The 14,300-nt window shown below is 31.9% G+C and overlaps 1 protein-coding gene and 1 long non-coding RNA gene across 10 annotated transcripts in view; both read right to left on the reverse strand.

The window, feature by feature from the left end:
* Positions 1-4,519: 4,519 nt before the first annotated feature.
* On the reverse strand, positions 4,520-5,812 carry LOC133839268 (uncharacterized). Its single transcript, XR_009894085.1, has 2 exons — positions 4,653-5,812; positions 4,520-4,609 (listed from the first exon to the last, which is right to left on the reverse strand). It is a non-coding gene; the product is annotated as an uncharacterized LOC133839268 (long non-coding RNA).
* A 1,315-nt stretch (positions 5,813-7,127) lies between these two features.
* Positions 7,128-14,300, reverse strand: part of LOC133839263 (acetylcholine receptor subunit alpha-like) — a 108,087-nt gene continuing 100,914 nt past the window's right edge. For 5 of the 9 annotated variants that reach the window (XM_062270674.1, XM_062270676.1, XM_062270673.1 and 2 more), the window contains 2 exons: positions 8,463-8,709; positions 7,129-8,398 (listed from right to left, as the gene is read on the reverse strand). In XM_062270674.1, coding sequence (XP_062126658.1) covers positions 8,201-8,398; positions 8,463-8,709 — 445 coding nt within the window. In that variant the 3' untranslated portion in view covers positions 7,129-8,200. Of the gene's footprint in view, positions 8,399-8,462; positions 8,710-14,300 lie in introns of those variants that run through there. The other 4 variants (XM_062270682.1, XM_062270679.1, XM_062270681.1 and 1 more) reach the window with 2 other exon arrangements.

The raw sequence follows: 14,300 nt of genomic DNA on the forward strand, positions 1-14,300 counted from the left end.
TATGGCGAAAACTCTGGGCTCGAATGGGATGAACCCCCGCAGACAGTTTGCTCCAATGGAAGGAGTATCTCGGGAGCTATCCTGCTCTGAGTAAGATCCGGACTCCAAGGTGAGTTCAGTTGCAAACAAGAGTGGCTTCTGCTAAGTCTCTTTCAGTGCCCAGCTTGGAACTTTGCGGCGCAATTCTATTGTCCTAGTTTCGGCCTTCCTCCTAAAACTTCCAGTCGAGAATTGCCAGACCTTCCTTTAGACTGATTCAACAAACCGTGCAAGTGGACATCTTTCGTGGCCAATTGTGTGGCCATATTCACGGCGATCATCCGCTGTCGAACGTCCGACTTCCGTCGAAAGGTGCTACTGCAAGAGAATCCCCAACTTTGCTACCGCACCCCCCTCCGACCTGTCGATGCGAACACTTGGAACAGTTCCGACGAGCGCTGGTTCCAGCCATCGATGGTGTCTCTGGTGCTCGATACTGTATGTATCCTCACGTCATTCAACCTGGCATCCTGCCGAGCACCAACGGTTTGCCAATGCACATTGGGATGAAATGCCTTTATTTTATCCATAACCGTAATTTTAAAGCTAGAAAGTTGAACTTGGAGAATTTGCTGCTTATATTATTTGTGAATTTCGGATTTTTTAATTTTTTTATATTTTTTTTAGTTTTTATTTTTTATTTTTTTTGTTTTTAATCACCTCTAAATCGTTTTCCGGAAAATCATTTGGAATTACCCAGTCAAAAGAGGCCTTGACATTGTGATTTGTATCCAGCCAAATTTATAGTTAGTCACCCCGACGAAGAGAAACCTTGCTTGTATCTATTGAAATATTTAACCCCCCCGCAAATTCCCGCAATTTAATTAAATGCTACCTGAATATACACATAATAACTCATACTACCACATAAGTTGTTATTTGAATTCTGTTGTATCTTGCCAGATATGCTCCACGAAACACAAATATTTTAAGGTTAGAACCAACAAAACTACTGCTTACGTATTTCATTAAAAACATGACAACACAAAAACAAATATAATTAAAAACTTATACAAATATTTTCTACATACCATGAAGAAGATTTTCCAATTTAAGGTATTTTAATAAGTCAAATTGTTTAAAAATACGACAACGCCAAAATTAAGAAACTTGACTAGTCAGCAAGCTTGCACGCACCACGTGGCAAGAACAGCTAGACGAGGGCTGCGCAATAAAATTCAAATAAAATATTTTCGATGTCTAGGGACATTTCTAAGCTTGAAATAATTGCAACATTATTGATATATTAACATGAACTTTTTAGGTTTTTGCCGAAATAAAGGCCTTTCATCCCAATGTGCAATGTCCACATGGACCATAAATCCGTTGCAAAGAGGGGTGGATGTGGATTTTGTAGGAGTGAAGGTTAGATATCGTTCTGATTAAAACCAATATGTTTTCCGACCCTCAATCTGCACTGTTAATACGATTAGGGGAACCATTTAAGCTAAAAAAATTAACGTCTTGCATATGTAGTATTTCTATATCTTGTTAATATTATAGTGTGAATCTCGAAACCCATCTGATTCCATAGTAGAGTAATAACTGTGCTCGTCTTGGTAATATACGTATGCGTCTAAATAAGCTTACACTAAACAAGTAAGAAAGCTACAGTCGAGTATACTCGACTGTGAGATACCCGCTACCCATTTTGAATAAAAGAAATATATTTTGCGATATTTTTTCTCAAAATATACCGAATATACTGCAAAAATACTAAAAATATACCAAATATAGTACCGCATTCAAAATATACCATAGGCGGCACAATATACCAGATTGTCATCTAATGCAACTAAGACCCCTAGTAAGTAGGCGTGTTTGCCCAAAAGTATTTCTTTAATAACTTCGTCAATTTCCATCTGATCGCAACCAAATATACCAAAACTCTAGCTTTAAAATTACGCTTGTTATTCGATTTTTTTTCATTTGCGGGGTCGGAAGTGGGCGTGGCAAAAATTTGAAACAAACTTGATCTGCGTGCAAACATAACAAATGGCTATATCGTCTCGGCTGTTGACGCTGATCAAGATTATATATACTTTATAGGGTCGGAGATGCCTCCTTCTACCTGTTACATACATTTCCTGCCGGCACAAAGTTATAATACCCTTCTACCCTACGGGTAGCGGGTATAAAAATATATCCGGTGATTCTCCTACGCTGATGCCCTGATCTTTTTATCTTGTAGCAGCAGCAGCAGATTACTCAGGTTCCTTAGAGACACTATTATGCGTTGTATCCTATGGGAGGACGCACCAAATTCTTATTTGCAGAAATTTGTATGTTAAATATTGGGGTTAATTGGAGATCATTTACTTTCAGTATTTTTAAAATTATTATTTACCTGATTATGCAGATAAAGTATAAAGGTGTCCTGTGACAAGTTTGTGCGCAGTTCCTTGCGTCAAATTCTCACCGATAAGGTTGCTAGACAGGCCACTCAAAAGGGCACCAATCACAAAAAAAAAACAAGTAGGAAAACTACAGTTAAGTGTGCTCGGGTAAATCGTTTCCGCAGCTATCAAGAATATATATACTTTAAGGGGTCGGAGTTGACTCCTTCTGCTCATTACATCCATTTTATGCCGTCACTAAATTTTAATATCCTTCTATCCAATGGGTAGCGGGTTGAAAAATGCATCAGAGCCTTTCGTGTTACTATTACAGTTATATAATATTTTAGTAAGGCCTTTATTGTGCTTTATTTAATTATTAATTATGGCTTTAAATAATTTTTAACAAAAGAGAACAGAAAAATCATCGGAAGGTAAACGTCAGAGTCTCGATAAGTCAGTTTAAAATATGCTGATTATGTAAATAATTGATGATATTATAATTATTTTTAAGCTTAGTATATATTTGTTTGTGATCGCTTTGCCGAAATTTGTTGTTTATTTTTTCGTCTGTGGAACAGCCGGTTTGTCATCCACATACATTCCAATATCCAAGATTAAATTCCCTTTATTTATTTTGTGTTGGAAACTACGAAAAGAAATGCCTCCGCCAAAATTGTTGACGGTATGTTTTTTTCTATATGGAGTTGTGCGGATAAACACGATTTTGCTTTTCTGGAAACAGCTCTTAAAATGTTAATGAACGTGCTCCTAAATAAATTACTTTAACTTTTCATTTGGTTACATGTTAAATTAGAGAGTGTACTTTAATCACTTGGCCGATTATATAAGAAAAGTAAATGGTTTAAATTTCTCTTTTCATTTATATTCAACTTTATTATGTAACAAATCCATATGAACTTTAAACTAACATTTCACTTATTAAATATAATGTTAACTTTCTATTTCACATTTTGTATGATAATTTGAAGTATACGACACACATACATACATACTTAATCATTTAGCAACATACGTATGTTAGGAATTTAAGTGGTATGTACTTATTTAAACAAGTTTTTTTTCGACTACTATTATTAAGAAACGATATTCTTTTCAAGTAGATTGCCAATATAACTATAAATCAAATAGGCATTGAACCATGAATACTAATTGAATGTTGTTAAACGGCTCATTCACAATGTACGAGAACTTTTAAATAAAAAAAGCATAGATAGATAATTTCACAAATTTTTGGTAAACTAATATAATTAACTAATTATCTCATCTATTCACGCTATTTCGTTTTCCCAACACTGCTTGAACAAAGCGACTGTGTACTATGGTTACTATTATATGAAATAATCCAAATATACTTCTTGTAGAGAGTCATAAATAGTCCAATTTAATTTTTTGCATATTTGTAGGAAAAGGGACCGCCTTTCGACTTTAGTAAATGGTAGATGGAAATCATCTAACATGTTAGTTAATATTAAATATTTAATTATGTTGTAATTTTCCAAATTCACCTCTACGAAACTGTTCTTTCTTTTTCTCGAAATACTAATAAAAACTACTGGACTTACAAATTTAAACACTGTACTTTTAATCGATAATTTTTATTTTGAATAACACTATTATTTTAAACGTATGGTTATATAAAAAGAATTTTTGATTTGTTGTGGCGATGCTGAGCGATTAGTAGTACAGTCTTGCTTTAAATTGCCAGGAGTGCTAAAAGCAAAATTGAAAATGTTTGATCGGTCTAATAAAGTGTACTAACTCGCTACTTAAAAAATAATTTAAAAAATCAATTCGAAGTTGTATGTGGCCTTATAATGTCCATACACACAATGTGTGTCACACATATATCTAAATATATTTTCACTTCAAGTTAGTTCTGAAAATAGTGATATTTAGTCCGTTTTCTCAATTTCTTCTTATAAATTTTTAAACAGAAAAGCAGAGCGAAAAAGACAATCGATTTACTTCATTAACTCTTAACAATCGGTATGCGTCTATTTAAAAATAAATTTCTTAAAAACGAAGCTGAAGAACAAGAGATATCAAAATTGTTTTTAAATAACATATTCCTCTATTTGGCAAAATTATTATGACCGAATTGGTTTTTGCTACATTTTCCAATTGTAAATAAAACAAAAGCTGATGATACACAGGGTAGCTTAATCGCTTTAAAAAATTTTGTTAAAGCTTATCGTTCTTTTAAAACGAAACTGCTTTTATCTGACCGAAAATTTAATTCTTTCGGTAACTAACTATCGCTTTTACTAGACATTGAGGCCGGCACCAATTTTTTTTTATTTGTAAAATAAATTTGAGTTGAATAGTAAATTATATTTAAAGATTCATGAAGTTAGGCGTTCAAGGTAAAAAAATCTAAAAATTTAAGTTTGAAAATCATCAATTTTCGACAGTACGACAGTGTAACTCATGGAAATGCTCAGTGTAAGCCATTTTGTGTATAATTTCAGATAATTTAGTCATCAAATAGATGCAAATTATTTCGGACACACCGGATTTGTGTGAATTGGTAAGATTTACTTTTAAGCTATGCGCTGAACTTAATGATTGCTTGGTAGACAGCATTTTGGAAAGATTGAAACCAAAACCAACAGTTATATTATAATCGAGTATACTCGACTGTGAGGTACCCGCTACACATTTTTAAGCAGAAAATAGCAAAAGAGTGCGGTATTATTCTTAAAATGTACCTTTTAAATATAGCAAAAGAAATTGCAAAAAATACCGAGGACTGCAATTGGTACATCGATACAGTATTACATTACATGAAAACAGTAGCCGTTTTTCCATATACAACTTTTTATTGAATAACATATGTATATGTATATATAACTTTTATATCAGGGATCATAATTGATCATTGTCGAACGTTCCAAAAATCGACTCTAGCTGCAAAACAACGTTTGCTTTGATTTATTTTTTTACTTGTGGTGCCGATCTGGGTGCAAAAATAACAAGTGATGATAATAATCATAGTTCTATTCCTCATAACTTCTGATATCTGGATATTCATACGGACAGACAAACGAACATGGCTATAGTGTTTCGACTGTTGACGCTGATCAAGAATATATTTATACTTTATGGGGTCAGAGATGTCTCGTTTTGTTTCGTTTCCCGTCTGGACAAAGTTATAATACGCTTCTACCCTAGGGGTAGAGGCTCTAAAGACTTTTTTGGATATTTCAAAAACAAAACTAATTTAGAAGAAAAATTAAATAGCTTTTAAACAATAACCATAGTTTCGATACTTTTTCCCAAAGTAGTAATATACTTAAATGTATGTCATATACATAAACACAATCATTGTTATGTGACATGCAGATATATGTACATACATATGTATTGAAAATTTTTATTTAATTTTTCGCAATGGTTTTCAGTATGGTTTTGAAAAAAAAATATTACGATATTTTTTTTCAAAACTTTTATACCAGTATAAATATATCTGTTTCACTTAATTTTTACTTGAATTTCTTTCTGCTTAACATATTTTTAATATCCAATATATCTCGTACAAAGTGATCATATTTTGTTGACGCAATTATAATAAAAAATACTTGGCTTTACTGCAATAATACATAAAATGTGTATGTGTCTCTAAGCTAGGCATTTTTTAATGTACGAAATGACTTATGTTTTCGACTTTAAATTTAATAGCCATGTTCTGCATTGTGGTCATCTATTTGTATGCAAAATATTACAGTTTTTTACATAAATATTTGTAAATGTTAAGACATTATCTTGACGCTTGCGGCCGGACTTTTTCGTAAGTATTTCATTTGTAATTTTTTTGTTGACGGGTTGTCAAGATAAATCACCTACTTTTAATACCCGGTACCCTTCGAATACGATCAGTATTCTGAACACTAGTTGTTGTACTTATTTCTCAATTTTGATAGTAAAGTTAAGTAAAAAATGTTAGTACTTTGAGAAGTTGATAAATACACTGCATAATATTATTATTATGTAATAATAATAGTTAACCTAATTAGAATCCGTTTCTTATCTATTATCTAATTTGGCAACAATTCTCTACAAATGGTCAATTATCTCTTAATTCTCTTTTGCTTTAATTTTATTTAAGAAATAAAGTAATTATAAACTAATCCTATTAACGAATGAATAGTTAATTGACCTTTTAAGAAGACATAACATATATATATATATATATATATATATATATATATATATATATATATATATGTTAAAATGTCAAATGTTAAAAAAAATAGTTATTAAGATAAAGTAATCATTAATTATAAGTTAATATGCGAATAATAAATAATATGATTTGGGTAAGATGATCGACATTTAGTCTATGGAAAAATGCAGCTTATTATTATTCGTATGAGTTATTTGTTTTCAATCACATCCCATTAAACTCCATTCAAATTTTAAGAGCTTGGTTGAAATATTGACAATAAAAGACATCGAATGTGGGACACCCATTTTCAAAGCAAAACAGAGCAAAAGCGGAATTATTTCTGAAATCCATTGAGTTATTGCATTTAAAGTAATCAATTTTTCAGAAATCATGAAAAATGTAATTATAATTTGCAAAAATGTAAAACATAATTTATTTACGGGAAACAATAACAACTATTAATAGTTTCTCAGTTACTGACGCTAATCAACAATGCCCAGTGTCAAGTATAAACTTTCCGCGTAAGACGCGGCATTTTCAAGGACAATTTATTAAAATAGCTAAGTATTTCAGACTTAGCGATCGAGACTTAGACGATATAGCCATATTCGTCGGTTTGTACGCCCGTATGAACACCTAGATCTTAGATACTATAAAAGATAGAGATATATTTCTCGCACATACATATGTATAACAAGTGCCACGCCATCTATTATCCCGTCACTACAGTATTTATACAAGAAAATTTCGTTGCGATCGGATATAAATTGTAGAAGTTGCTTAAACAATAATTATGTTTGCAATAGGACACGTGCTAATTTTAGGGGCATATTAAATATGTGGAGCTTGCGAAAAATATAGATTTTCCGCACGTCAAAAATTTTGCTCATTTGGGAAAAGCACATTAAAAAGACGATTTAAATTTGAAAAAAGTGAGTGATAAAATCTGTTGTACATAAATTTATACATAAATTTCCTGTTATTAAAATACTACAAACCTAAGAATGTTAATTCTATAAGAACGTGAATATTTTATAGGACTTGATATTTTCCTACCTGATTTCATGCGTTTAATTGGGTACAGGGTATAGAAAGTTCGATTTATCTATAAAGTTTCTTGTTTGCTGACGGTAAACTATTTAAATTATATAAATTAACAGAATATAATTAGATATTTTATAAACTAAATGGACTATTATTATTATTATTATATACAAGATAAAACACAAATTATTTTCATGGAATGGCTTAACTTTTTACCGATATGTTTACATAACACTTCGAAGGGTCGGTCAAAAATATATAGGTTTCTGTTACATACTATTAAGGGTAATTAATGTAATTTGTAATACTAACGAAGAATATTAAATTTTCATAATCGGAAATCAATATAACATAATGATTAAAATAAAGATTAACTTGAATTGGTTTACAAATTATGTATTTTATTTTTTAAGGGGCCAAGCTGAGTAATGCTTCAATATCAATACATCTGACATTTTGACAATAGATTTTCTTGTTTGAAAAATAAATTGTTTATGAAAACTGTAATGCTGACGTTTGTGATTGCTTGATTTGACACACAAATACATTACGGTCAATTCGAAATTATATGCACGGTTTTGGAATAAAAATGCTATTGGGGAGGTCTACAGCGGCCAGCAGAAGTTCCGGAAAACTCCAAATCCTTTTGTTCAATTATTGGAATTCGATCGTCATAAAGAGTTGGTGCTTGCAATATGATTCCGGCTGTACCAGCTACAACAGCCAACGTGAAAATCCATAGAAATAATCTATCCAACACCATTGCAACATATTTCCAATCTTCTTTAACCTGTAATGCAAATAAGTCGTGTTAAAAAATATAAATTTGTTTGTTCAATAAGTTTAAAATTCACTTTAGTAGAATCCTCTTGCATTTTAGTATGTTCGGCAATAAAGCGAACACAAAAACAGCTGCGATGAACTCGTGGAGGGCATTTTGAATGAGAAAATGCTGGATTATTTAAAATTGGGCTTCTTATTCCAGAATTTCCAATGTCTAAATCGGGAACCGCTGTTAAATCTTCAGAGCTCGAGTGAGTAAGTTGCGGTAAAGGACCATGGACTTGACAGCTCCCACCAAAAGGTCCTGTGCTTGTTAGGCTACATTGCAGGATAAATAGATAAAGTTTTGGTTTTGATTTAAAACTTTAAAATGAAATGAATATGGGAGGAAAGTTATAAGAAATTAATAATTGAATAGGAGTATATCAAAATTTGGGGGACAGAAAATTTGTTTACGAATTAAGTGTTTTATTTAAATTAGTAACACACATTAGTATTAAGAACATATTCATTTTTTTCCAGTATCTACAGCGGTATGACCTTTTTAAAGGAAATAGTTAAGAGAGACAGATATATAATTTTTTGACAGTACTTGTAATGTTTGCACGCAGATAAAGTTTTTCAAGAAAGTGTAGCAAATTTTGGTATAAACAATAATTAACCACAGTATTCTAAATATTTTATTGCAATCGGTTAATTATGTTAGAAGTTGTTTGAGAAAAACTTCTATATTGCAAATTAAGCCTACTGCGGGTCATACCTGTATTGGCTGATAATCTAATTGTATGTACCAAAATTACACTTGTTATTCGATTTTGTCGATTTGGCGGGGCGGAAGTGGGCGTGGCGAAAAATCGTAAACAAACCTGATCTGCCTGCAAACATAGTAAGTGTTGCTGAAAAAAATTATTTCTATCTCTTATATTCTCTGACATCTAGATAATGGACATGGCTATATTGCCTCGCCTATTGACCCTGGTCAAGAATTTAAATACATTATAAGGTCGGAATTATAATACACTTCTTACCTATTACCTATCATTTATTATAAATAGATTATATATGTATATGGAATATATATATATATATAGACATATATATAGACCCCTAATCTATTTACAATATATATAGTGACATATCCACCACCACACTTATTTTTCGTACGTGACGCATTCCCGTAATTATTCCCCTATCTCCAAAATATCCTATAGCATTCACATAAAGATCATATTATATTCCAAACATAAACTTGTCACGACAGCGACCAAACGTAACAAACAAAAAGGATCTATTGCATTCAATTAAAGATCATATTCTAAACATAAATTCGTCGCAGCGGCGACTAATTTCACGCCACTTAAAATTTTCTGATGCAATTTGAGGACTCAGCTTTAAAACACTAACACATACACAAAACATTACACATATGTTAGCTCTAAGTCGCAATTAGAAGTTTCTTGTTCAAACTCAACATATTGTAAAGTTAGTTTTTAAATACACTTTCCTCAGACAAGAGGCGTAGCCCGTTAATCTTGCAATACCAATAAAGTTCGTCTGCAAGTTATTTAAAAATAAAATCGTTGTTTTATTTTTTTTTTAACCTTCGCGTTACGCGAAAACACAATTAAATATATATTATATATATATATATTTATATATATATATATAAAGATATAGCCATGTCTATCTGTCCGACCGTAAGTATGAACACCGTTCCCGATATAGATAAAACAATATTTTATATTTTTTTCGACAGCATTTGTTATGTTTACACGCAGATCAAGTTTGTTTCAAATTTTTGCCAAATCGAATAACAAGCGTAATTTTTTTTTACAGCTGCGAATTTTTGTTGTATACAATAATAACTATAGTATTTATGATTTCTGAAAATTTGATTGCGATTAGATAAAAATTATGGAAGTTATTAAAGAAATAATTTTCTATAGGCAAAAACGCCTACTTAGTTGCTTTGGCCGACCATCTGGTATATTGCGCCGTCTATGGTATATTTAGAATGTGGTAATATATCGATATAACAAATATACCGTTTGGTATATTTTTAGTATATTTGTATTTTGGTATATTTAAAAAAAATACCGCAATGTTTTGCTTTTATTCAAAATATGTAGCGGGTATCTCATAGTCGAGCACACTCTTACTTGTTTTAACTTATTTCCAGATCTATATATAGCGTTCACAATGATTTATTATTTTTTGGATGTATCTTATCTTATTTTAATTTATTACCTCACTTTTTTGCTTTTATTAAAAAATTAGTAGCGGGTATCTCATAGTCAAGCAGACTCGACTGTAGATTTCTTACTCATTTGGTATACATAGGAGTGAAGCCAAAAATCGTTGAGGCCAAAATTTACTACCGCACTACCGCATCCGTTAATTAATAATAAATAAATCTGCCGATTTGAGTTCCTAGTTTAGTATTCGTTTTAATTATTCATGAAAGCGACAAGCGAAATGATAAATTAATACCGTTTCCAGACGACGGATATTCAATAATGGTTCTATTAGACTTAGGCGCTACAATCCCATGTGTAGATAGTCAATCAGCTATTGATCGGAAAAATTGTTCCAAATTTAAAAAATTTTCAGTCGCTATTCAAACAGATTTATTTAATATCTGTCTCAATCTTTGAATATTTATTTCAAAAATTTTGTTATATGCTAAGGGATAATAGCATACGCATCTGGTTACTCTTAACGTAGATGCTTGACATGCTATTCCGATGAAACAATTAAATTGACTTGTTCCACCTGTTATGGAAAGACAAGATTCTCTGGAGCAGCAATTGTGTATTGGTTTATTATTATTAAAATATTAGTTTGCTGCTGAAAAAAAATTGTACCGTGTTGCTGATAGCCTCAAGGACGCAAAATACGAAACTCACACTAAAAATAAATTTTCGTTTGCTTTTTATTGCATTTATAAAGTAGCCCGTCTAGAGGCGGTCTGAGGCAATTCGTGAAAAAAAATGTATAACATATCTAAGTACAAATAATTGCTTAAGTAGACATGGAACGACGACGACTGAATAAGCTCAGCTCTTTCCAATATGGAGATTGAAAAATTATTAAATTCTATCGATTTTGACATTGATACGGATGGAGAAGAATAATTGGAGGACGTTTTGACTAATGATGTGACTTTTCTGGCTTTTGCTATAATTTCGATATATATTGTGGAACAGGTGACAACGTTGTTCAAAGTAGCTCACCAGATCTTGGTGCGGCAGCAAATGAAGTTGTTCAATTGTCACGCAATGTTCCGGATTTCAAAAATCAGATTATCTACTTTGACAATTATTATACTTCGTTGCCGCGTCTTGTATATCTCAAGTCCCGGGGAATATTTTCATTGGGAACTATTCGCTCGAATCGCATTCCAAATTGTAAGCTGCGAACTGACAGCGACCTTAAAAAAACAAGTGCGGATATTCTACAGAATTTTGTGGATCTGCATCAGGAGTCGAACTGTCATTGACGATTTGGAAGGACAATAAAGCAGTACGGCTTGCTTCGACTTACGCGGGCACAAAGCCTTTCCTGAATAAAACGAATCCAAAAAGTCGTTTTGTTCGTTCCGAAAAAAAAGTACGTTGACATAAATAAATTGCCCAAATGTTATCCACGAATGCAACAGCCACATGGGAGGTGTCGGACAAAAGGACCCGGGCGCCCGCGACAAGTTGATGGAAAGGAAAATAAATGCACAGGGAGGAAAACTTTCCTACCGATTAATAATGTACGTTATGATATCGTCGATTATTTTCCAATGTTTTTATCACGCGCTGACAAAAAAACTTGTAAGCTTCCTGGATGTACTTCCGAAACTCAAATTGTCGGCCGTATATATAATATAAACCTGTGCTTTTCACAGAAAAAAGACTTTCTATGATTTTAATCACAAATAAGTAAACGAACTTTATGTACACAAATATTTGAAGCTTTGTGAATTTAAGTAACTTTAGTTTTAATTGTTATTTTATTTGCTTTTGGTGGTAACCTTTATATTATTTATAATAAAACATGTAAACAAGAGAATTGATTACCTAATTTTTTGTTGCCCCATTTTCCCAAAGCCGCCTCTAGGCGGTCCAAAGTTATAGTCATATAAAACTCGATCCGAGCAAAAATAAAATTTTTTTAAAACAAACATTTACTTTTAATACATACTGAATCCAAAAATAATTTTTTTTTTTTTGGAAAAGAAAATTTTGGCACTAGAGGGTTAATAAACGGTCTACATATGAAGCATCCCTCCTGGCAGATTTCTCTTCATGAGACTTTCCGACAATGCACGGTCTTCCTGTTGCTAAAGGCCCGTTGTACCAATGCAAAGTAATGCCGTTTGGGATTTGCAACACGCCACACACACATTGCTCATTTGCAAGCAACGCTAAAGCTTCAATGGATCAACAGGACAATTATATATAAGCAGTGATTTCACACATTTGTCAAAATCAAATTATTTGGTTAAATTTTTCTCCAAAATCAGTTAGAAATAATTAAGAAAGCTAGTACAGTCAAGCACACTCGTAAGATACCCGCTACCCATTTTGAATAAAAGCAAAATATTGAGGTATTGTTTTCAAAACATACCGAAAGTACTAAAAATATACCAAAAAATATATTTAGTGTATCGATATAGTACCACATTCAAAATATACCATAGATGGCACAATATACCAGATTGTCGGCCAAAGCATCTAAAACACCTAGTAAGTAGGCGTGTTTGCCCATTCAAAAATATTTCTTAAATAACTTCCACAATTTCTATCTGATCGCAGTCAAATTTTTAGAAATTATCAATACTATAGTTATTATTGTATACACCAAAACTCGATTAGAATTACGCTTTAAAATTTTGCTTTAAATATGGCCCTCTGCATGTATGCGATTCGTCAAGTTTTATATTAAAAGTATCGTATAGAATTGACTTAAAGAAATGGCGAGTCACAGGTTCTAACAAATATGAGTTTTCTGTACGAAAACAAAATATTTAACGGAGATTGTCAGATGAAATAGAACTGATCGTTGGCAATCCTAAGAAAATAGAAGTGGCAATAGCAACGATGGAAATACCGCCTATAGAGCTTTGGCAAAACTTTATCAGCAATTTTAAATTAGCGACCATTTTGAAACACGTTTTTATAATTTTAGTTGTGATTAAAAAGTATGCTCAGCAAAATATAAAGACATATGTATGTTATGTACAAAAACGTTTAACTTATACGTTAAAACTTTTGAGTTGTATCTAATGTCTCCAACTGTGCACAAGGTATTGGTACATGGGCACAAAATTCTGGAAACCTCCGTATTTTATCTAGGAGCTCTCGGCGAAAATACGTCTGAAGCGCGAAATAAAAATAAAGAAACATGCTATGTCAGACGTGTTTAACAGAGTATGCGCCTCTTCTGACCCACTGCTCTTACCTATAGATCTGACGGAATGCTTATAAAAAAGGCTGCCGTCAGAAGTTATAATTCTTCTGGAATCTCCTGATATTGAGCTTTCAAGAACACGGACAGACATGTGAAGACAGTAATAATAAGAAAGAGTTTAGGGGCGAATAACTTCGAAATTTGTATCCTTATGGAAAGGTGGTCGGGAAGAAAGGCGTAGTCCAATTAAAAAAATAAAAAAAAAATTGTAAAAATCGGCCAAATTAAAAAAAACCAAAAAATTGTACCAATAAAAATTTTAAAAATAAAAAAATTTTCAAAATCGGCTAAATTTTTTAAATTGAAAAAAAAAATTAGTCAAAATTTAAAAAAAAAATGTAAAAATCGGCAAATATTAGGTCTATAACTTAATTCGTGCGGTTTTTTTCAAACTTTGAACATTTATTTAAGAAAATCATCTACAATAGTATTATTCAAAGTATTTCCCA

The sequence above is a fragment of the Drosophila sulfurigaster genome, chromosome 2R (genome assembly GCF_023558435.1).
Source record: "Drosophila sulfurigaster albostrigata strain 15112-1811.04 chromosome 2R, ASM2355843v2, whole genome shotgun sequence".
In the NCBI taxonomy this organism is placed as follows: Eukaryota; Metazoa; Arthropoda; class Insecta; order Diptera; family Drosophilidae; genus Drosophila; species Drosophila sulfurigaster.